Source organism: Jaculus jaculus, chromosome 2 (genome assembly GCF_020740685.1).
Source record: "Jaculus jaculus isolate mJacJac1 chromosome 2, mJacJac1.mat.Y.cur, whole genome shotgun sequence".
NCBI lineage: Eukaryota > Metazoa > Chordata > Mammalia > Rodentia > Dipodidae > Jaculus > Jaculus jaculus.
The window spans coordinates 63,075,780-63,098,708 of NC_059103.1; the positions used below are offsets into that span (position 1 = coordinate 63,075,780).

Consider the following 22,929-nt stretch of genomic DNA (forward strand, 5'->3'; position numbering starts at 1 on the left):
GCTGGAGAAGCTGTTGGGGCGTAATCCTCTATGGTGTCAGGGTCAAAAGCAGAGGGTGAGGACTAGTATGGGGGAGGGGTTGAGTGAGAGCGCATTTCTGAGACCTTGGCTGGGACCTGGTGAGACTGGCAGGTAGAGCAGAGAGAAGGCCTTGCATACAGAGTGGAAAACGGGTACTGCAGACCATTTGCCTGCTCATTGGCAGAAGAGAATTTGGGATTCAAAAGTATCATTCTCAGGCCATTTGGACCCATTGTCCACATTATGGATGTGGCCAGGCAGAGTTGCAGAGAAAGACAAGATGTAGTCCAAGAGTTGTAGAGGTTTTAGTTCTTAAGGAGACAGGGAAAGAGGAAAACAAGGATGAGAGGAAAAATAAACTAGAGCTTAAGCTGGGTTTACACAGAACACCAATATGACCTCCCCGGCCCATTAGAGGGAACAGGGCCTGCACCTCCCACGTGTGCAGAGGCTGTACAGTTCACAACTGTTGGCTGTTTAGTCTGTTAGTGGGCAAGGAGGGCGACTGTGCTCCCAATGGCGAAAGCAGCCGGCAGTGGAAGATGAGAGCTCAGAAGGGAGAGGGGATGTCCTGAGATGGTGCAACCGAGCCAAAAGGTGCACCTTAGGGTATGGTAGACCAGAGAGGGGAAGAGAGAGAGAGAGAGAGCTGATGTGTCCAGAGTGGGTCTTTCTAGAGACCAGGGGTTGGGGCCTAGCAGCCAAGGGGTGTAGCCTGGCATGCCCGCATGGCTTCCACGAGGATGGGTGAAACCCCAGACAGGCCAACCCAAGAGAGAGACACACTTAATGAGAAGGGAGGAAGGGAAGAACAGTGAGGCCCAAGTCCGGTTTGTGCTGGTGTGAGAACCAGGTTCAGACAGAGATGGTCTGAGGCCTTCAGAGGGTCAAATGGCAGCTTGGTGGTCTGCTCAGGGGAAAAGGAGGTCTGGCCATCCAAGAGGGAAATCAGTGGCCTTCCTATCCGAGTCAGGCACCACATGTAAGGTTCAGGAGTGACCAAAGACCACAGACTACTTAGTCACCACATTGAACCATTTCTAAATCCAGCGATCAGTATTGTTCATTGTCACTCTCAGGTGTTATTTCATTGTATGTTACCATTAGCCCTGTTTGCTTGTTAGTTTCTCAAAGGCTATAAGCAGATAATCACAACCTCAAGTTCACTGATGTTGTAGGAGCAAAAGTATCCTGGGATTCTGCCCCCAAGACAAGGACAGGGCTGAAAGCTCAGGACCTGTGCCAACTGTGCAGAGCTGGCCAAAGTCAGGCCCAGAACAGGAGCCAGGCTGTGTGTTTTCAGGAAGCTGACGCTGGCTCTTCTCCATGCAGGCTCACCACACCAAAGTGCACGTGACTGGACACAGTCACTTAAAAAATCTGAACATATATTTATGGATCCTTACTGCCACTGAACCTCCATACGCCTTGCTGAATGAGTGTTTTCATTTCTGCAAAGAAAATCACATCTTATTGCCAGCAGCTGTCAAGCATATTAACTTACTCTTGAAGACTGTTATATCAAATAGCCGGCACTGTGAAGCCATCGTTGTGTCTGTTACTTAACAGAGGTTGATAGTGTTATAGTAAGAGCTTCTTCCTAGGTGGTGAGTTCTGGAGTGTGGAACTTTACAGACCAGTTCTTCTGGGCATGTATGTGAGGTTTGTGCTGTGTAACTTCTTGGGCTACAGCAGTGAACAACTATCGAAAGCATTGCCCTCCTGGCAGGTCTAATTCTGGAAGAGAAACAAGACGACAGGAGACATCATAAACAGGAGCTACCATGGAGGTAGGGTCGGGAGTGAGTTTGCACTTGCTGTCACCATCACACATAGTGGGGAATCTCAGAGACTGATGAAACAGTGTCGTGTCAGGTGCGTGGCTTGCTCGCTGGGGAAGCCCTGGAGACCATCTCCCTGCTTCCCTTCCCTCTTCAGCTTCACACAGGGCTCAATAGGCTAGTAGGGGACAAGAGACCTGTGCTGTGCTGCGGCCTGGGCACAGGAACCCACTTCTTTCAGGAATGTCAGGAAACTATAGCAGAGGCCCTGTGATAGCTTATGAGTGACGAAGATACTGGTTGAGCAGAGTTGGCTTGTGTTGGGGGCTGTCACTTGTCTTAATGATTTCCCAAGTGAACAAGGAGTTGTGGGTTTCTAGGAGCAGCTGGTCCCACTAGACCCATTACCATTTCCACAACTGTGTCCTCTCTCCACATGGAGCCTCACGGCACAGGGACATCTTGGCACCGGTCTAGGAGTAAGAACCCCAGATTGAAGTGAGGTTGCAAATTAATGCACTTTCTAGACATGAGTTATTATGGTTGTTCCCAACTGGCACACATCCGGACTTGGAGATAGCTCCCAGTTTGCCTTTGGGGTTTTCTTGGGAATAATTGGAGGTTTGCATCTCCATTTCACTTCAGGAAAAGTTGCATCAGTTCATTTGATTAAGTGACTCCCAAGGTTGGTGTCTGCTCCTGTGCAGGACACAGCTAGCTCTGCGGTCTGTAAAGCCACTACTGTTGCTACGAGGCTCTGCTCTCACTTCGTGAATATTCCCTTTAAGTTAAGCTCTGTTTCTGCACTGTTGAGGATTGCTGTAACCATGTCAGAACTCATTCTGAGTAAGTTTTTAATATTTATTTGTTTGTTTATTTGCAAACAGAGAGAAAAAGAGGGAGCGAGACAGAGGGAGAGTGAGTGTGCCAGGGCCTTTAACCACTGCAAAGGAACTCTAGACACATGTACATGTGGGTACTGTACTGGGGTGTTGAATCCAGGCCATTAGGCATTACAAGAAAGTGTTTTAACTGCTGAGCCATCTCTCTAACCCTCATTCTGAGAAAGTTTATTTATTTGTGTGTGTGTGTGTGTGTGTGTGTGTGTGTATGATATATATATATATGTATATATATATGTGTGTGTGTATGATATATATATATATATATATATTTATTTATATATATTTATATTTTGTTTGTTTGATTTTCAAGGTAAAGCTTTGCTCTAGCCCTGAGATCTAGCTCTGAGATTCCCCACTATGTGTGATGGTTGCTTTTTTTCTTTTTCTCTCTAATGAAGTTTTACTGGTTTGTCCTCCAAAAGAAGGGGAGTCTTGGCTACTGGATGGGAGAAGGGACATGAAAGGGCTTGGGGTGTTGCTGTGACCATGTTTCTGTTGGACTTTTGTTGTATACTCTTCAGCTCATCTGCACTTTGAGGCTTATTCAGCCAGATAGAGGGATTGGAACAGCCATGAGTGTTCCCTCAGCATGGCTGTAAAGTAGGGATGGAGGACTCGGGAGTGCTGGAAAGAAGCATCTTTTGAGCTAGTTTGGACTGGAGCTCAGAAATACTAACCCTAACCCTTGGTCAGTCCTGGCCAGGAACATACTGATCTCCCAGTCTTTCTCTCAGAGAGATGTGGGTATACATGAGACAGACATGCTGTTGGCATCGAATGTGAGGGAAGGCAGAGGATTTCAGTTTGAAGTACAGGCAGAGATATTGGCCAGTGGAGTGCTCTGTCATTGACACCATTAAGCCCAAAGCCATATTTGATACCCAGAGGAGTGATGAAAAGTATTCTTCTCAGGTATGAGAAGTTAAGTAAACTTGCTTTCTCAGAAGGCACCCTCTTCAGTATGTCTCCAGAGGAAATAGACAAAAGGCAGTTGAACCTTTGTGTGGGGAACAAGAGACATCTTTCCTGAAAGAACTTGGAAAGCCCCAGGGCAAGGGTTAAGCTTGCCTTCATTTAGCAGACAGTTGAGTGAATGAAGAAGGAAAAGTTGGCTTCATATGCTGAGTTTGCCACTAGTTGCCTTGGGAAGCTCTTGGGCCTACTAGGTTTGTATCATTTTTAAAGAGATTCTTACCTATTAAATGAAGATAATTGATTTGAATTTTGTTGTTGACTATGAATTGCAAAATATAAAAGGAAAATAACTTTGAGCATATTACAAAATGCCTTCCAGATTACTGATCAGAAAATAGGTGCATGGATGTTGAGAGCAAGCTGTGTCACATTTGTGTCTTCTCCCCAATGTCAGAACTTATTGAATATCAGTGCATTTGCAAGCTACATCCAATTTGTTAATGTTGCTTCACTGAATTTTCCTGGTTCCACTCAGTGTCATGACTGTGGCAGCTGCATGTTTTTTGTTCAGTTCCAGCATTGCTAACTAGGACCTATATTACTCAATTCACATATCACACACTACACAATTACTCATTGATTACAGAAAAGCTGAAAAGGGTGCAGAAGTCATAGGACTTAAATGGACAATGTAATAAATCAATGCAGGTGGTCAGATCTTTCCTAAGAAAACTTCTCACAGAGATGTGTGGGTCAGGGATTCACACATCGTCAAGGTGGGCTACATTGGCAGCAGAGAGGATCATATGAGCTCAGCTGAGGTAAGTCTGAAGACAGCCAGGAATTCTAGCCCATCAATCTCAAGGGAGGCCATGACTAGTACAAGGACGTAGTCACTGATGATGTGAAAGGTCAGTGTGCCTTCTGTAGCCTGAGGTGCCATTTCTCCTGTTTATGTGGTAAGCTTGTTTGGTGCACCTAACATTTTCTGGGTATCTGCTTGCATATATAAAGTGGCAGATCAACCCACTTTAAGATTGTGCACAGAATAGGGTAACTCGGGGCCAGCCGTTCTATGGGAAATGGAGTGACTACCTGCTGTGTGTGAAGAGACCCTCTCTTTCATCAATTGCAGGTAGCATCTGCTTGCAGAAAGGATTCATTTTCTTTACTAGGGAAGCTGTGTTGCCCAGGGGAGGCTAAGATTGATCTCAACCTAGCTAAGTGGGCAGTGAAGGAAAGAATGAATGCAACTTGTTTCTTAAAAAAATTAAATAGATGATGTTAATACCAGTTTCCTGATGGATATTACATCTTTTTTTTGGGGGGGGGGATTGTCTTAGGTAGGATCTCACTCTAGCCTAGGCTGACCTAGGAATTCACTTTATTCTCAGGGTGGCCTCTAATACAGTGATCCTCCTACCTCAGCTTCTCAAGTGCTGTGCTTAAAGGCATGGACTATTATGCCTGGCTGAATATTACATTTTTAAGAGGTAATCAGACTCTTAAGTATATAAGTAAGCAAATAATCTCATCTTGTATGTCAGAGGGAGTCACAAATAAAAAAAAAAAACGAGAAAGGGACAGATAATGGTGAAGTAAGAGCTATTTTAAAAAGGGGACAAATTTTTAAGAAAATGGACAGTTTATTGGTGCAACATGCTTTAGAAAATATAAGGACTGTTGACATCACAGCCATTGCAGTGCGGAAGTAACTGGTTCTTTAAGCTTATTTCATTTGCTTTCTACTAAAAGGAGCTTTTAACAGTTCTTAGCTCTTTTATTCCATTGGAGAGAGTTGAGGAAATATGGAAAAGAATGTCATAATGTCTGCCCTGTGTCTGGGTTATAATTATTAGTGGTTAAAAGCCAGCACAAGTACTAAATAAATGTGGAAATATTACCTGTTTTAATTCCCAAAGTGTGTCCTTCTCCCCCTCTCAATTTGTAGACACACTAACACACCAAGTCCCAACTCACTGAGGCAGACTTACTCTTAGCCAAGAATGGAAGTGGGAGAGAAACTTGCCAATCAGCTTGTCACCTTTTGGAAGTCCAGAGGTTGCAGACTTAGGAGCTATGCAGGGATAGATCGGCTAATAAAGGGGAGGAATATTCATGTCACCTGGGAATAGGTAGAGAATTTTCAGGAATTCTGGCCAAAATTTTGCTCCTTTTCTATATTTCTTTCAGTATCCACTGTCATGGCATTGGGCAGAGTGCAGATGGATTATAATAATAGAGGTTTTATATTGTTCTATAATGGCTGTCCACCTGAAGAGGAACATTCTAGTTTATAGGTATCCTCTCTCAAAGAACGAAGATTAGAGCTATGTCAAAATGGAGCTGGGTCCCTGTGGCAGGACTCAGAGCAACAGAAAGGAGCCAGCTGGTGTGGGGATGCAGTTGTCCTGAAGGTGCCATGATCCCAGGTCAGTGAGAACAGGGCTGCTTATGCTGACACATGCCAGATGTTTCTAATTCCAGTCCTGATAATTGAGACCAGCAGTCTCAGGTGACCAGGTATCCTGGTGTTTGCATTTCTGGCCAAGGCAAGGCCCTTACTACGTTCACAGCTGCAGAGAATTCAAGGCTGTCAGTTTCTTTTGTCCAAAAGTCTCTTGAGAGCCAGTGCATGTCCAGGGTGCGCTTATTTTAGAACACTACCTTAGGGACCTGGGTGCTTGGGGTACTGCATGAGTTTTTGGAGTCAAGGTGTTGCCAGGTTGGGAGCGATGGAGCATTTCTAAGCTATGATTTGGCTTAGTTTATGGGTTAAAGTGCCAGGTGCTTAAAAGTACCTAAACTCCCCAGGCCAATGGCTGTTGAGCACTTTTCTTACAATTAGCAAAGTATTGCTAAATGTACACATGAGATGGATAAATTATCAAAAAATTATTTTAGTAGAAATGAAGCAGAAAATTCTCAAGCTGAGAGGCTGAGACAGGTCTTAAACAGGTAGCTAAATGGCTGCTTAGGTTTCCTTACAGCCTTGGGGATGTAAGTTAGCCATCCAGTTGGGGTGACCCTCATTGTCAGGTTTCAATATATATGAAAGACCTTCATTGGTTATGAGGGCCAGGGAGGAGAGCAAAGGCCTGGAAAGAGCCAGCAAACTTACTAGTGTGAAGAACCAAGAAACTGTTCCTGATGGCCACTTTGCATCAGATTGGCGTTTTCTTCTGGTGTCACCAGGGAGGGTTGGCACTTATGTGCTTTTGAGCCTGTTTACAACTGACTACCTTCAAAACAAAGCTACTGGCTTCTCGTCACTGTCAAAAGCCTGGCTGTGCAGCCCTAACAAGGCAAGCTTGGCCACTGGCCTCAGTATACCAAATAAAAAGACAAGTAATAGGTGGTAAAAAAGCAGAGAAATGAGATTTGTTCAGTGTGGCCACATTGGGAAGATAAGAAAAGAGGTCCAGTGATCACCCCAAACAAATCTTCCTGGGTGTTACTGAAGTTGGTAGGGTCATATCCTGAGCCTTGGTAGCCCTAACAAGCTAAGCTTGGACACCATCCCCAGTATGTCAATTGAAAAGACAAGTAATAGTGAAAAGAAAAATTACACATTAAGAAGAGCCAATAAGGAGATCCAGTGACCACTCCTTGGCATGAGGCTCAGGTTTAACTCAAGGGCAAGAGGTAATGATAGCTAAGCAGTCCTGGTCAATATGTGGTAGACCCATAACAGCTTGGCTCCAGTGTCTACTGCAGTGTGACAGGCCTGACAAATTGTCAGAGCAGTATGACACTTTCCTCCTTTGGCTGGCACCTGAGCATTAGTCTTTCCCTTTTTTCAGGAAGAGATTCCTGAAGAAATTCTTAATTCCCTGGGTTCACAGTTTCAATTATGTGATAGCTTAAGAGAGGGACATAGTTGTTTCTGATGTGTTCCCCCTACCAGGATTGGTTGGTTACAAGGGGGGGTTACAGGTTAAGCATGTACAGCAGCCAGGGGAACACAGCTGGACACTGAGCTCATAGTCACCCTTGGGCCATGCTAAGTAGCCAGGTTGGAGGGTGAAGAGGATCCTAAATTTCGTGATATGCTTCCTTCTCTTTCCAGGATCTTCACAGTGCGTGCACACATTAAAGGCAGGCCCCAGAGTTCCAATAGGATAGTCCATGTCCTTTTCTTTTTTCTGGCCTCTCACCCCCTTCTTTGGCAGACTTGAGTTTGGAATCTCCTGACATGTGTAAGCTTTATTCAGGAATCCTCAACTTCTCCCCTGCCGCCTGCACCCAGGACCAAGGAGGGCAGACCCAGGAAACAGGGTGGCAGATTGTTTTGCCAGGGGCCAGAGTGTGACTGTTTGGGGCATTCATGTCTTTGATTTCTTTGCTTACTTAAGTGTTGTAATCTTTAAAGATGTTTAAAAAAAACATTTATATATGCCGGAAAAATAGGAGCACAGACACATGCAAATACTTTGTGGTGTGATGGGTCACTGAAAACAAGGCACAGTGAAGCATCTTGGCCATCATTTTGTGTCTTTCTCATTCACCTCTGTCGGATTCCTGCTCAAGTCTGCACTTAGTAGTCACTAGGCTGATCCCCTTGAGCTCCTTCCAGGCTGAAGATGTCAAGGTCAGAGTATTTGTATCAGATTGCCAGCTGCCAGTTTTTACCACATCCTGTTCCTGATGCCTGCTGTCATGCCTGGAAGTCTTCAGTCATTATCCTTACCTTTCTTTTTTTTCTTATTCTTACCTTTCAAGAACAGAGATCTTTGTAGGTAGTTCACCCAGGATAGGGCTGCCTCTCCGTAAAGAGCAATCATCTCAGAAACTCAAATCCCCCACTCGTCCCTGAATTAGTTATTTTTCTCACTGTTGTGATAAAATACTTGACAAAAGCAACTTAATGAACGTAGGGTTTCTTCTCACCATGGTTTGAGAGCATAGTCCATTATGGCAAGGTAGGCTTGATGGCAGGAGTTTGAAGGAGCTTGTCACAGCATAGCTGCAGTCAGGAAAACAAAAAGCTCAGCTTTCTTTCTCCTTTTTGTTCTGTTAGGAGTCCATCCTGTGGAATGGTATTGCCTACAGTTAAGGTGGATCTTCCTATGTCAGTTAAGCCTTTCTTAAAACACCTTCATAGATGTGCCAAGGTATACTCCTGTGGTGGTTGTAAATCCAGTCAAGGTGACAAGGAAGAGTAGCTGTCATGCCCCTTGTTGTGGTTTGAGTGTGGAATGTCCCTTATATGCTCTTGTGTTTGGATACTTGAATCTCCAGCTGGTGGTGCTGCTTGGGAAGGTTGTGGAACCTTTTGGAGGTGGAGCCTTGCTGGAGGAAGTGTTGGGGAGGGGCTCTGAGGTTTTATAGCCCCACTTCCTGTTCTCCTTCTGCTTCCTGACTGTGTATGCCTTGCTTTGCCATGTATGGACCGCACCCCTGGAATGGTGAGAGAAAATAAACCTTCCTTCCTTAAGCTGCTTCACCTTAGGTGTTTGGTCACAGCAATGCATAAACTGACTAGAACACCCTCTTCCTGGATCACAATCTGTAAAGCAGTGGAGGTTGGCTTTGAAGCAGTGGCACCAAACGGAAATTGCCCCCTGCCGCTACAGTAGCTGGTTTCCTTGTCACAGTAAGTGTGAAGAGAACTAAGACCCTGGTCAACTAGACCTTAGTATGTCCTGAGAACACATAATGTTTGTTGCTTATTAATCCTAAAGCTTGAGTCAGGACTAGGATGCTTGGTCTCCCTCATCTTTCCACCAAGGCTATGCTGGTTAAATTTCTCTACTGGTTTTTCATCGCTACTTTTCATTTAGTTTCTGGGGCAAGTGGCAAGACCTAATACTTAGGGATTCTTTGAAGTCCAGTCTCCTGTAGCCTAGATCTTTGTTAAGAGGATGGGGTTCTGTGCTATGTCAAACCACTCATTTGGTCTAGTCATCACTGGAAAGCCCTCCCAATGCACACCCAGGGAGAGGCCTTCCTAACGTCCCAGGCAGCTCTCATTCTCAACCTAATCAAGTTGATAGTCAAGGTTATCACCCAGTGGCTCCCACAAAATTGTGTGCAGATCTATGGAGGCCAGGAAGTGTCTTGGAGTGATGTTGGACTTTTCTCCAAAGGTGTTTTCAGCAGGATTTCTTCCTGTACATGGGTGTCCCTTGGAGATCATATCCTGCTTAGTAGCAGGAGCTATGGGAGCAACAGGGCTTCTCTTCCCATGGACCTTCTGTGACTTATGCAGACTCCCATGCACCTGGGTGAAACAGAGGGAAAGTATGGGCTGTGGTCTATGAAAAGCCACTTACTTATGCCTCCTTGTAAGCACATGTTCTGTCAGGCTACCCTATGTGGTCCAGTGCAGTAAGGGAGGCTGTTCTTTACCTTGGGAAACTGCTGATCACCAACCTGCTTCCCCACCTGGGCTGGTTATGCTAAAGGTATAAAACATCCATAGCTTCTGCTTAATTACATTATGGTGGTTGTCCCTCTAGTGAATCTGTCACTATTCAGACCTTAGCAACATAGCAGTCCAGACAGGTGTGCCAGCACCCTCTCTGGTCCACGGGCCTCCCTTGTTCACATATCTCCTCTCCGGTAGCACTGGAATCTAGGGATGGGCTTCCTGCCGTGGTGACTGACAGCACTGTTGTGGTTTTTCTCTTAGTAAACCATGATGGTGAGCTGCCTTCCTGGAGACAGAGCCTTGTAATCTAGTTGAGTCCTACTTACTGTCCACCCTTCTTGGAGTGATCATTCATTATAAAGTATTTCAAAGCCCTCAGGAGCATAGTGGTTAAAAATTAACCAGGAGACCTGTTCAAATGTGTTTACTCTGATTTTCCTCAGATTTTTAGAGTTGTCTTAGAAAGGCATTGATATTACTTTTACCTGTAGAATCCACATCTTAGCAGGTACCTTTGTTTACATGGAAACAGTGCATTTTTGTTGTGGTTGTTTCCATAAATGGTCTTGTCATGTGGTCTATGTCAGCCAGGGTCTCTTGATCCTCTTGTCTCAGTTTTCCAAGTGCTTGAATTGTAGGCAGATGCCCCCATGCTCAGTTGGAAGAAGTGATGAGGTAAGAGATGAATAAGGTTGGCTGGCAACTGTTGCATGGTAGGAGTGGAAGAACCTGGAGATGAGATGATTCTGGTGATAAACACATTATTTGTATTCACATTCTTAATTTCTGTGTTGACAGTTTATTGTCCATTCATACCTCTTCCATCATAGTGCAAAACATTTTCAAAACCTCAGTCTTATCTTTCAACCATTTGGAATTGCTTGAATTGAATAATACTTCTAATTGACCAGATGTTCTTAAAATAGTTTGTTGTTTCCTTTGACTTAACATTCACATTAGGAAAACAAAGACTATTTTTTCTTTCATTGTGCATTGTTTTTCCCTAAGCAAATTCCTATTGCAAATTTGCAGCTGTTCAATGTTTGCAAAATCGTATTAAAGCCATCCTGTGTGTTTGGAAGGTCCCTGAGGGTCTTACACAGCATAGATATTTTTGTACATTATTCTTGTCACCATTTGAGACATGGTTTCTGAGCATAGCTCAGAGACAATGTACTACAGAGGGGCGAGAATACAGATGTAGCAACAGAATAGAAGTTTGACCTGTTTAAGCTATGTCTCTTGGGGGCTGAAGCAGAAGCAGGGGTGAGGGCTAAGAGCTACCTTGTCTGAGTCCAGAGCAGAGAGAACACATTGTCTGGAGGTCAAGTGGAAATTGTGGTCAGGGAAGAAAGGTCAAGTTTTCCCATCCAGTCACACCAAGGGCTAGTCAGAGAGACTGTAAACAGGAAGAGGGATAGAGCTGTGAAGCTGGAGGGGGATTAATCTTGGGAACAAGCAAGATGGAATACTTAGGCAGAAGCATGCAACAGAGGCTACAGGAGTTTATAGAGCAGGAAACTGCCTTTCCAGAGCAAGGATCCTTGGTGCAAGTGAGGCAAAGGACAGAGAACCCCGTGGAACCTGTTAAGCTCTGGGTTCCTGCTATTCTGAAGCTCAGTGTGGCTAATGCCTTGGCGTGGGTCATCCTAGATTGTTGATGACCAAGCAGGAGGCCTGATAGGGTTTTGCTTTTTCCAAAGATCTCAGCCATTGGATTGAATGTCCTGAATGACTACTTTAAAGTGTGTGTGCATGTATGCTTTCCACAGCACACATGTGGAGTTAATAGGGCAAATGTAAGTTGTCTGTGTTCTACTCTCTTTGAAATGTAGTCTCTTACCACTGCAAGTGAACTACCAAACTCCAAGAAAAAGTCAGGCTAGCTAGTCCTCAAGCTTCAGATTTTCCTGACTCCATCTCACATTGTCATAGGCAAGTTGGGATCACAGATGCAAGTACCATTTTGCATCCACCTTTATGTAGGTGCTGGGAAATTGAACCTGGTCCAGAAAGCAAGCTATGCAATCAAGCACCCTTTAACCTGAGCCATCTCTCCAGCCCAGGAAGACTAATTTTGTTATATTACTTCTCGAATGTGTAACTTTTTTCTCCTCTTAATCTATACAGATTATTGTCAAGTTCTTTAAACTGACAAGAGGTAGTGACTTTAATTTATCAAATTGATGATATGTCCATGAACTTAACAGATTTCTATTTCTCACTCTGGAAGTAAGTCTACCTATGCAATGACTAGATAGAGATTTTACAAAAGGAGAATGGGTTTAATCATTCCTCCAAAATCTCTTAGCCACATGGCAGAACAATTTGTACCCAGGTCTTCTTTACTATTTCTTCTTAAAATGACTGCCACAATGGCCCCATAGAATCTGGAACCTGTGCCTGTTCAACATTGTCACTAACAATGTGGCCCTGCTCTGCAGAACTGAGAAATCAGTTAGCAAAGTCTGTCCCTTGGGGACTTTCCCAGCCTTGGTGACTTCTGGAGCCTGGCTGCTTGTCTTGCCTGTCTTGTTAAGGTGGGTAGACCCTTTAGGGCTAGTGTCTGTTCTTAATCAAAATGCAGTCACACTTTTTACAGTAGTTATTAACAGTTGAGACTTGGGAAGAAAAGATTATTAAGATTATAATCAAGCAGAGACGCCAAGAACTATAAATGAAAAACAAACGAACAAACTAACAAACAAAAAAAACAAGCATGGTCCCAGAGCCCAGAAAATCCATATGGGCATTCAAAGGAGTGATAGTAACAAATTCGGGGTGTGGAGAAATAATGCATGTGACCATGACTTTGGGGTGGGAGAGATTAGAAACTGTGATCATGCAGCTCCTATACACTGGAGGGCTGAGAGACTGACCTTGAAACTTTCCTTACTGTTAGTGGCCTAATGCCTTTAGGCATATTAGAATGCTTGTTTAAATTATCTTAAAGGCTCCACTACATCCAGAAATCACTTGAGTTTTTGTTAGACTCCTTTTATAGCAATGACATATTACAGAGGAAGTCATGGCCAGTAACTGTCCTTGGAAGAGTCTGATCCATCCTTGCCGCTTGCTGCACCCATCCCATGCCATGAGCAGTAATTGCCAGCCTTTATTCCCACGGGATTTCAGAGCACTGAATCTAGTCATCTGTGCTCTGCTTCTGTGGTCAGGACTCCCTGCATGTCTCTCACATGTCCACCCTGTACTCCTCTTCATTAGTCTCCTGTGCATTTTCAGGCCTTGCTGGCTTGGTGGTGCACACCTTTAATCCCAGCACTCTGGAGGCAGAAGTAGGAGGATCACTGTGACTTTGAGGTCGCCCCTAGACTACTTAGTAAATTACAGGTCAGCGTGGGCTAGAGTGAGACCCTACTTCAAAAAAAAAAAAAAAAAAAAAAAAAAAAAGAAAAGAAAAGAAAGAAAGAAAGAAAAAGAAATCCACTAAAAACTGTTTTAACTGAATGCTTTTAGAGAAAGGAAGTAAACTTTTGTCCATGGGATCCAACACCTTAGCTGCAGAGTGGCTGAATGAAAAGTCTGGGCAGGAGGAGGGTTTTATCACACAGTATTAGTGAAGGGCTCTCTATGCGCATTCCTCATCCTACAACACCTCCCTGAGATGGGATTATCAACCACTTTGCACTGAAGGAACCCCAGGATGGGGACCCCATGTTCTGCCCGGATATGGCGACACCCCAAATCACTCACGAGAAGCGGTCTTGATGCAAACTGCAAGAGGATTTTATTCCAAGCGCGCTGGGGCCCACAGTCGTACACCGCACAGGGGTAGAGGACTGCAGAGCCCCGAATGCAGGAACGGGACAGTTTTTATAGGGTTTCTAACAAAGCTTGTGCATTAGACCAATCATTTTTTTAATATCAGGAGCCCACGGGATGCGAGCCAGTCAGTTTGTGCCACTCCATAGTTTCTAAGCCAATTAGTTTAATTTGTTCAAGCCCCTCGTGAACCAATCATTCTCTTATGACCTTGGTGGTCAGCATTTGCGCAGGTCCTTGGGTGGGAGTAGCAGAGTGTGGTATCAGTCTACTATGACCTTGGAGGTCAGCATTTGCGCAGGTCCTTAGGTGGGGGTAGCAAGTGTGGTATCAGCCTCCTATGACCTTGGTGGTCTGAGGCAGGCTGCTACAGCTTATGGTGCGAGCTACTAAGGCTTACAGTGTGGGCTATTAAGGCTTATGGTGCAGGCTATTTACAGAAACCAAATAAGTGGTTCACTTCATTACTCATTTCCCATCCTTGAGGGCTATCTCATGCCCTTTTTACCTAGTTTTATATTAGGAGCGGGCTCTGATATAATGAGAAGAGGGATTCTTTACTTGCTTCCAACAGAGAGTAAAGCCTGGAGTTTGAAGTATGCAGGGGCCTGCTTAAGCTCCCTTTGGAGCGTGATAGTATTTCTGGGCTTCTGAATTCTTGGGCCTTTCATTTCCAACTTTTTCTCTTGTTAATAGTTCTAATCCTAGAACTTGGAAGGACTAAATGTAATCTTCTTCTGTGCCCTGAAGGCCCTTATATTGTTGTCTAAGTTTCATGATCTGGACCGCGCTCACTCGTTCTCTAACAAAAGTAAAAATCTTATTAAGTATGCAAGGCCCAACTGAAAGCATCAGGAGCAAAACCATTAAGGGTTCCATCAGGGTGGAAAGCAGAGAAGTCATCCAGGGGGACTTGTTGAACCATCCCTCAAACCATCCTTGGTCAGTTTCCCTCTCCCTTCGACACTTTTCTAGTCTTTTCCTGAGTTTGCTCAAGGAGTCTCTGATGGCTCCTGAGTAATCTACATAAAAGCAACATTCTTCCTTTAAGGCTGCACATAATCCGCCTTCTTTTAGGAACAGTAGGTCTAATCCCCTCCGGTTTTGTAAGACCACTTCAGATAAGGAGGTCAGGGACTCCTCTAGATTACTAACAGATTTCTCTAAAGCTTGGAGATCCTCATTTATGACAGCATGTAGTTCACCAAGCCCTCTTTCTAATTGTTGTGGTCCCGTGACCAGGGCTGTGGTCCCCGTCCCCACACCGGCGGCTATCCCTAAGCCAAGTATGACTGCTAGGGTAAGGGTTACAGGCTCCCTTTTGGATCAGGTGGGATGATAGTCATATTCATCGATGACTACTTCCTCAGGATGGTAGTAAACCCGGGGGACAAGTTGGACCATTATACAGAAATTTTTGGATGGGTTAAAAACTGAAGTAGAAACACATGCCCACCACCTGTTATACCCTGGCACCTGTTATACCCTGATATTGGTTGTCTGAAGTCTTGACTATAGGTCAGAGTAACATTACAAAGATGTTGGTGGGACGGGGGGCCTTTCCTATACATGCCCCCCTTCCTGAGACCTCCGGGAGAGTCAACTTGTTTTTGGTCCCCCATGAACACCGGCTATTATGTTCTTTAGTCATATTAAACTCTCCCATAGTTGCCATCCCCTCATAGTAGGGTGGTCCTGAGGATAAACAAAGCCAGCAGGCAGAGGTGATGTTGGGGTTGGTGGCGTTTATGGCGAGGAAGGCCCCTTGGATTAGGCTAAAGAGCCTCTGTCCTGTCCCGTGTGGGGCTTCCGAGAGTGGGCTAGTCAAAGGGGTTCTAGCAGTCGTTATGTGATGGGTCTTGGCTGCCACTGTGGGTGGGAGCTTGGGTAATGCCACTTTAGGGTGTCCCTGTTCTACTAGAACTTTATTAGGTCCTACTGGTCTTGGGGTGGGAGGCTCTATCTTAAGTCGTATAGTAAAGGTTAGGCCCTTATCCCATCCTGTCATATAAAACCTGAGTCTCCAAGTTTTTCCTTTTATCCAGTCTCGGCACTCTCGACCTTGGGGGGTGAAAGAGATGCTGAGAGGAACTGATTTTTTCCCATCTAATCCTTCCTGCACAGTAATCAGGTCCCAGGAAGAAACTGGGTACCAGTAGGTATTGCCTGTAGTTTCACAACCCCAGTATTTACAGTAGAACTGTTTTATCCCTCCACAACTTCGTTTAGAAGTTCGGGGGCAGACATAAAATGGAGTATGCTGCATCTTACGTTGGGCTGGCCCAGAGCTGCACCCCGGGTTGTCTGCCATGTATTGGCCTTGGGAGATGACCCCTTGCGTGAGTGCCCGCTTAGCCACATGAGAGTGGACTTCTCTAGGGACCTCCTCCGGGGTGAGCTCTGGGATATCCCAAAATTCTACCCCGGCTACCAGGGCACATATGTCTGGGGTCAGGACAGGCCACCAAGTCCAGGGGGGCGTTTCCCTAGTTGCAGTCCATATTATATCCCCCGTTTGAGAAAGCACTTGCCAAGTCAACTTTTGGGGGGCATGGGGATTGGAGGCATCACCTAGCTGGAGAAGGAGAAGCCACACGGCGAAGCCTAAGTTTAAGGGGATTGTCTGTCCTCTCGGCTTGCCATTCGGGGCCCGGTGGCGGAGCGGGCTTGACGTGAGATGCATGGATCCAGGCGGGTATTCCTTTAACTTTCACAGCCATTGGAGTGGTCAGTAGGATGAGGTAGGGGCCCTTCCACCGAGTCTCAAGGTTTCCTGCGCGGTGGCGTCTGACATAGACCGAATCTCCCACCTGGAAGCGATGTGGAACCTGTACGTCTCTTTCTCCTGAGTAAGCCTCCTGGAGTTGCTTCTGAATTCTTGGGCCTTTCAGCACACGTGCAGATTGGGGCTGGCAGTGGTGAAGTTGTCGCACAGTGCTAGTTTTCAGTGGGAAAATTTGGAATTGTAATTCTGTCTGGTCACAATGCTCAGAGTTGGTTCTGCCCCTCCCCTGTTACTCTGTACCCTATGCCTGGTGAAAGGGGCTGAGATATTTCTTCCTTCCCATTAGATAGTGTGATGGTTCCTCTTCATAGTCTGCTTGATTGGGTTCAAAATCAGCTAGGGCACACATCTTTGAGTGTGCCTGTGAGGACATTTCCAGAGAGATTTTTATTGAGTAAACACCTTTCCTGAAGAAATCCAAAGATCTGTGAGTAGGAAGCTCTTTCATATATCTTTACACGTTTTCAGGATTCTTGAAAGTGATATTGGGTATTATGTTTTTGTTTTTTTTTAATTTTCTTTCTTGTGCTAAGCCTTGATTATTATCTGTACCACCACCCTGTGCTCTAACCGAGAAGATAAGTTCTTGTTGCCTGTCCTAACTAGTAGGCTATGCAAATACTCTTGTTGGTTTCACACCTCTATTCAGGTTGGGATTTAGGTAGGGGAGGATATACTCTATCACTGTAGTTCTTGAAATTTGGCTAGGAAGTGGGAAGTGTTCATATGATCGGCAATTTTATCTGATAATTGAATGGAATTGTGTTCGCTTCAGAACTTGGACAGGATGAGTTTGGAGAGCAGGACACATAGTTACCTATTTCAGGTGCCCAATAAGTGTATGCAACTTAAATCAAGTGGCAGGGGCTCAGGGTGATAATTAAGAAACCCAGACACAGGAATTTGTACATGCAGTCAACAAACAACCACAGAGAGACCCCCCCCTCCCCCTCAGGCAAGTGCTGAGCTGATGGCTAGAGGTCCAGCCCTTCTGTGTCCCACGGCTCCTGGCTGCCTGGTGGAGGAGATCATGAAGCAAGTAGTGATGCAGCAGGGCCAGTGTGCAGCAGGCAGGGAACACCAGTCATGCGTGGTTTGCAGTATGCCAGAGAAAGTTCTGGCAAGATGGGGAAGTGAGGATCCAATTGACTTCTGTGAGTGAACATGTCTTCCTGAAAATTGACATCCTAGGAAAGCTACTGGCTCACATCAGGGAAGGGGCCAGCTGTCTGGAGCCTGAATGCTTGCTGGCAGCAGGGGAAGGTGTATGCCTGGGAGGGTCCAAAAGGGCCACAGAAGTGGGCTTTGCTAGCAGGTCTCCCTGGGATATTTCCCTGAGACAAACTGGGGAGGAGTCAAACCCAACCATAAGTACTTTAGCCAGTGCCACTCTTCTCTGCTTGCTAAGGTATCGTTCTTCTAGAAGGCGCTAAATGCAGTTTGGAAGAATGAAGGGATGGGTGTGGTTGACCCTTTCTTATTTTGAAGCTAGACACAGAGTTTACCACGAGAAGTGGAAGAGTGCCATTTATGGACATGATGCAGGGACCCATGGATAGACCTCACAGTGGAACCAGAGTAGTTTTGTTGAAAACCCTGGGCAATCTATATCTTTGGACCATGTTTGAACTCCACTGCAAGCAGATGTGATTCCAACTGTAGGTCTGAGAAGGCCACAGGAGGGGGGCCTTGTAATGGGGTGCTAGGTGTTTAGGAAAGTCCTTGAACCCCAAATCCTAGATTTGTGCCTAATTTTAAACCTAGAATCGAATAAAATAAGACTAAGAAGGATAATTATTAAATTATGTTTATTGAGGGAAATCTAGAACAAAGGAAAGGAGAATGAATTCACCACATTACTTGAGAGCCCACATGGTGGGCCTGGAAAAATCATACAGGGGGCAGAAAAGAAAGCACAAAGAGCTCTGACCATGTGGAGTTAGGGCCAGCTAACTAAAAGCCAAGGGCCAATTCACCAGCAACTGGAGGATTTCCAAGTGGTCAGGCAGCTCAGAGACCCTGTTCTCCTCTCACAGACATATTTATAACCTTATGGTGGTAGGTCCTGCCTTCAGGCTCAGGTGAGCCAAGGGATATCTGATTGGTCTGGGCTAAGGGCTAGGTCAGGAAGAGGCTAGCCATGACACATAGTTCTATGGACTGAACTTGACCCACCACAATTTTAGGGCTAGATTTAAATCCTAGGAGAGACCTCCCAGGAGGATCCCAGGTTTTTTTGTGGAAAAACAGATCTCCTTTAGGCAAGAGATAAGAATCTAGATCTTTGAGTTCTAGCAAGTGAAGACTGCAAGAATAGGCCCCAAAACATTCCTGTTTCTTACTTTCAGGGATCCATTTACCCTAACTGCCTAAAAGAGCTACCTGAGCCCCCCACCCAAGTCTGACATTGCACATCTCTGTTTCAGACTGTTCTGCCATGACCACAGCAAGGTACCAGCCCACCTGGGATCTGGCCCTCGACCCCCTAGTGTCCTGCAAGCTGTGCCTCGGGGAGTATCCAGTGGAGCAGATGACCACCATTGCCCAGTGCCAGTGCATCTTCTGTACCCTGGTAGGTCTCAAGACTAAAAATCATGTACAAGGAGTTCAGGATGAACTCATACAAGACATCATAGCAAATGAAACTTTAGACTAACTTGTTTTGGATGATAAGTCTCCCTGCTGAAGTTCTTCTAGTTATGGGAAGAATTCTGTAAATCAGAAAGGAGGCCAGAGCAGAAAGTTTCCACAGTGTTTGCCTGGGATGCAAACTGTAGAAGTTGGGGACACTATTGAGAAACATGTCATAGCACACCTCTTTGCCAGACAGGAAGAGTTTCCTGACACCATAAGTCTGATGATAACTATATACTGGGCTGGCCTAGCCTGAGGACTGCTTAGAGCTATAAAATGCAGCTCTTAGGGTCACCATTCCTTGAGGTGCTAGAAAAGAATGTCTATAGACTGAGACCATGTTTAAATTTACTTTTAATGCAGCCAACATCCTTTGAGGTCCAAATGATCTATTCTTATTATGACTATAGAAACTTCTACTCAAGAGGTGTGGATTTAGATCTAACTCAGACACAGAATTTATCCTTTCTTTTTAAAACTATTTTATTTTTCTCAATTTTTATTAACATTTTCCATGATTATAAAAACTATACCATGGTAACACCCTCCCTCCCCCCACTTTCCCTTTTAAAATTTCATTCTTCATCATATACCCTCCTTATCTCAATCAGTCTCACTTTTATTTTGATATCATGATCTTTTCCTCCTCTTACGATGATCTTATGTAGGTAGTGTCAGACACTGTGAGGTCATGGATATCCAGGTCATTTTATGTCTGGATGGAGTGCGTTGTTTGGAGTCCTACCCTTCCTTTGGCTCTTACACTGTTTCCACCACCTCTTCCACATTAGACCCTGAGCCTTGGAAGGTGTGATCGAAATGTTACTCAGTATTCCAGTCACTTCTTTCCAGCACTATAATACCTTCTGAGTGGTCCCAAGGTCACTGCTATCTGAAAAGAAAAGATTCTATACCCAAAGTCAGAGTAGCATTAATATAAGGGTATGAATATTAAGAGAAGTGCTTACTGGGCAGTTTGATAAGCATAGTATATACATTTTTCCAGACATGAGCAGATGTTACACCCCTAGGGCTCATGACTTCCCCTGTTTTAAGTTTTCATTTTCAGTGATATATTCCCTCCCATGGAGCGGGCCTCCAGTCCAATTGGAGGGCAGTTGGTTTCCACCATAATAGACGTGCCACTATTGCACCTGTTGGCTCATTTGGCCTGGCTGGCAAATTATAAAGTTTTCAGGGCCCACTCTTGAGTATCTTCACTGCTGGTATCTCTTTCTCCCATTGAACTACATGTGGAATGGCTTCTTCCAGCTTTCTGTCAGCTGGTCTACATGGAGGAGGTTATCAGCTCATTTCCAGCAGGATTTCTCAGTGGCCTTGCAGCCCAAGTATGTGGAGTCTTCAGCAATAGGGTCTTGCCATCTATTTCTGGTGAAAAAACAAGGGCCTCGGCAATGGCCTATAATGTTTTGGGGGCATCAGGGACCTCCATGGCCAACAACTCACTGGAACATATCCCTTCCCTGGCACTGAAAATTTTCTAGCAACAATCTATGGGCTCCTGAGTGTTCCATTGTCCAAAACTAGAAGATTCGATATGATTTATTTATATCCTCTTAGATTTTGAATAGCCCTCCCTCCACCTTTGCTTTACTCATTCTCTTTCCCTGATCTCACTTTAGGCCTTTTCACTCCCATTAATCTATTCTTCTATTTACATATATATAATACCAACCTATTAAGTACCCTCCTCCCTTCCTTTCTCTTCCCTTTATGTCTCTTTTTTAACTTACTGGACTCTGCTACTGAGTTTTTTTTCCTTCTCACACAGAAGCCCAATGATCTGTAGCTAGGATCCACATATGAAAGAGAACATGTGGTGCTTGGCTTTCTGGGCCTTGGTTACCTCACTTAGTATAATCCTTTCCAGATCCATCCATTTTTCTGCAAATTTCATATAAACATTTTTCTTTACTGCGAGTAGAACTCCGTTGTATAAATGTGCCATATCTTCATTATCTACTCATCAGTTGAGGGACATCTAGGCTGGTTCCATTTCCCAGCTATTATGAATTGAGCAGCAATAAACATGGTTGATCATGTACTTCTAAGGAAACGAGATGACTCCTTAGGATATGCCTAGGAGTGCTATAGCTGGGTCATATGGTAGATCAATCTTTAGCTGTTTTAGGAACCTCCACACTGATTTCCACAATGGCTGGACCAGATTGCATTCCCACCAACAGTGTAGAAGGGTTCCTCTTTTTCCACATCCCCGCCAGCATTTATGATCATTTGTTTTCATGATGGTAGCCAATCTGACAGGAGTGAGGTAGAATCTCAACATAGTTTTAATCTGCATTTCCCTGATGACTAGGGATGAGGAACATTTTTTAGATGCTTCTATGTCATCCTTCTGTCTTCCTTTGAGAACTCTCTATTTAACACCATAACCCATTTTTCAATTGGCTTGTTTCATTTCTTATTATTTAACTTTTTGAGTTCTTTGTATATCCTGGATATTAATCCTCTATCAGATATATACCTAGCAAAGATTTTTTTCCCATCCTGTAGCTTGCCTCTTTGTTTTATTCTCAGTGTCCTTTGTAGTATAAAATCTTTGTAATTTCATGAGGTCCCAGTGGTTAATCTGTGGTTTTATTGCCTGAGCAATTGGGATTATATTCAGAAAGTCTTTGCCAAGACCAACATGTTGAAGGGCTTCCCCTACTTTTCCCCTAGCAGTTTCAGAGTTTCAGGTCTGATGTTAAGGTCTTTAATCCATTTGGACTTAATTCTTGTGCATGGAGAGAGAGAAGAATCTATTTTCATCCTTCTAGGGATACATATCCAGTTTTCCCAGCACCATTTGCTGAAGAACCTGTCTTTTGGCATTTTTATTGCATATCAGGTGGCTATAGCTACCTGGACTTGTATTCTGTTCACCAATATTTTGTTGAGAATTTTTGCATCTATGTTCATGAGGGAGATTGGTCTGTAATTTTCTTTTTTTTTTTGTTCTATCTTTGCCTGGTTTTGGTATCAGGCTGATGCTGGCTTCATAGAAGGAGTTTGGTACGATCCCATCTTTTTCTATTTTATGGAAAAGCTTAAGAAGCAATGGTGTTAGTTCTTCCCTGAAAGTCTGGTAAAATTCATCAGTGAATCCATGTGGGCCTGGACTTTTTTTAGTTGGGAGATTTTTTGTAACTACTCTGATTGCCATGCTTGTTATAGGTCTATTTAAGTGATTAATCTCATCTTGATTGAATTTAGGTAGGTCATATAAATCAAGGAAATCATCCATTTCTTTCAGATTTTCATACTTTGTGGAGTATATTCTTTTATAGTATGTTCCTGTGATTTTTTTGAATTTCTCTGTCATCTGTTGGTATGTTACCTTTTTCATCTCTAATTTTATTAATTTGTGTCTTTTTCTCTCTTTCTTTTGGTCAGATTTGCTAAGGGTTTATCAATCTTGTTTATCCTTTCAAAGAACCAACTCTTTGTTTCATTAATTCTTTGAATTGTTTTTGTTTGTTTCTATTTCATTAATTTCTGCCCTAATCTTTATTATTTCTTCCTGTCTACTGATTTTTGGTTTCTCTTGTTCTTCTTTTTCCAGGGCTTTAAGGTGAAGTATTAATTCATTTACTTGTGACATTTCTAATTTCTTAATATAGTCACTTAAAGCTTCATTGACCTATTCATTATTTAACAGTGTGTTGTTTTATTTCCATAATTTTGTGTATGCTGTCTAGCCTTTCTTGC

General features: G+C 44.1%; 1 protein-coding gene across 4 annotated transcripts in view; it reads left to right on the forward strand.

Moving 5' to 3' along the window:
- Rnf144a (ring finger protein 144A) overlaps positions 1-22,929 on the forward strand; it is a 140,273-nt gene that overhangs the window by 60,074 nt on the left and 57,270 nt on the right. For 3 of the 4 annotated variants that reach the window (XM_045143013.1, XM_045143012.1, XM_045143011.1), the window contains one exon: positions 18,990-19,135. In XM_045143013.1, the coding sequence (XP_044998948.1) occupies positions 19,001-19,135 (135 nt within the window). In that variant the 5' untranslated portion in view covers positions 18,990-19,000. Of the gene's footprint in view, positions 1-18,989; positions 19,136-22,929 lie in introns of those variants that run through there. The other variant, XM_045143014.1, reaches the window with a different exon arrangement.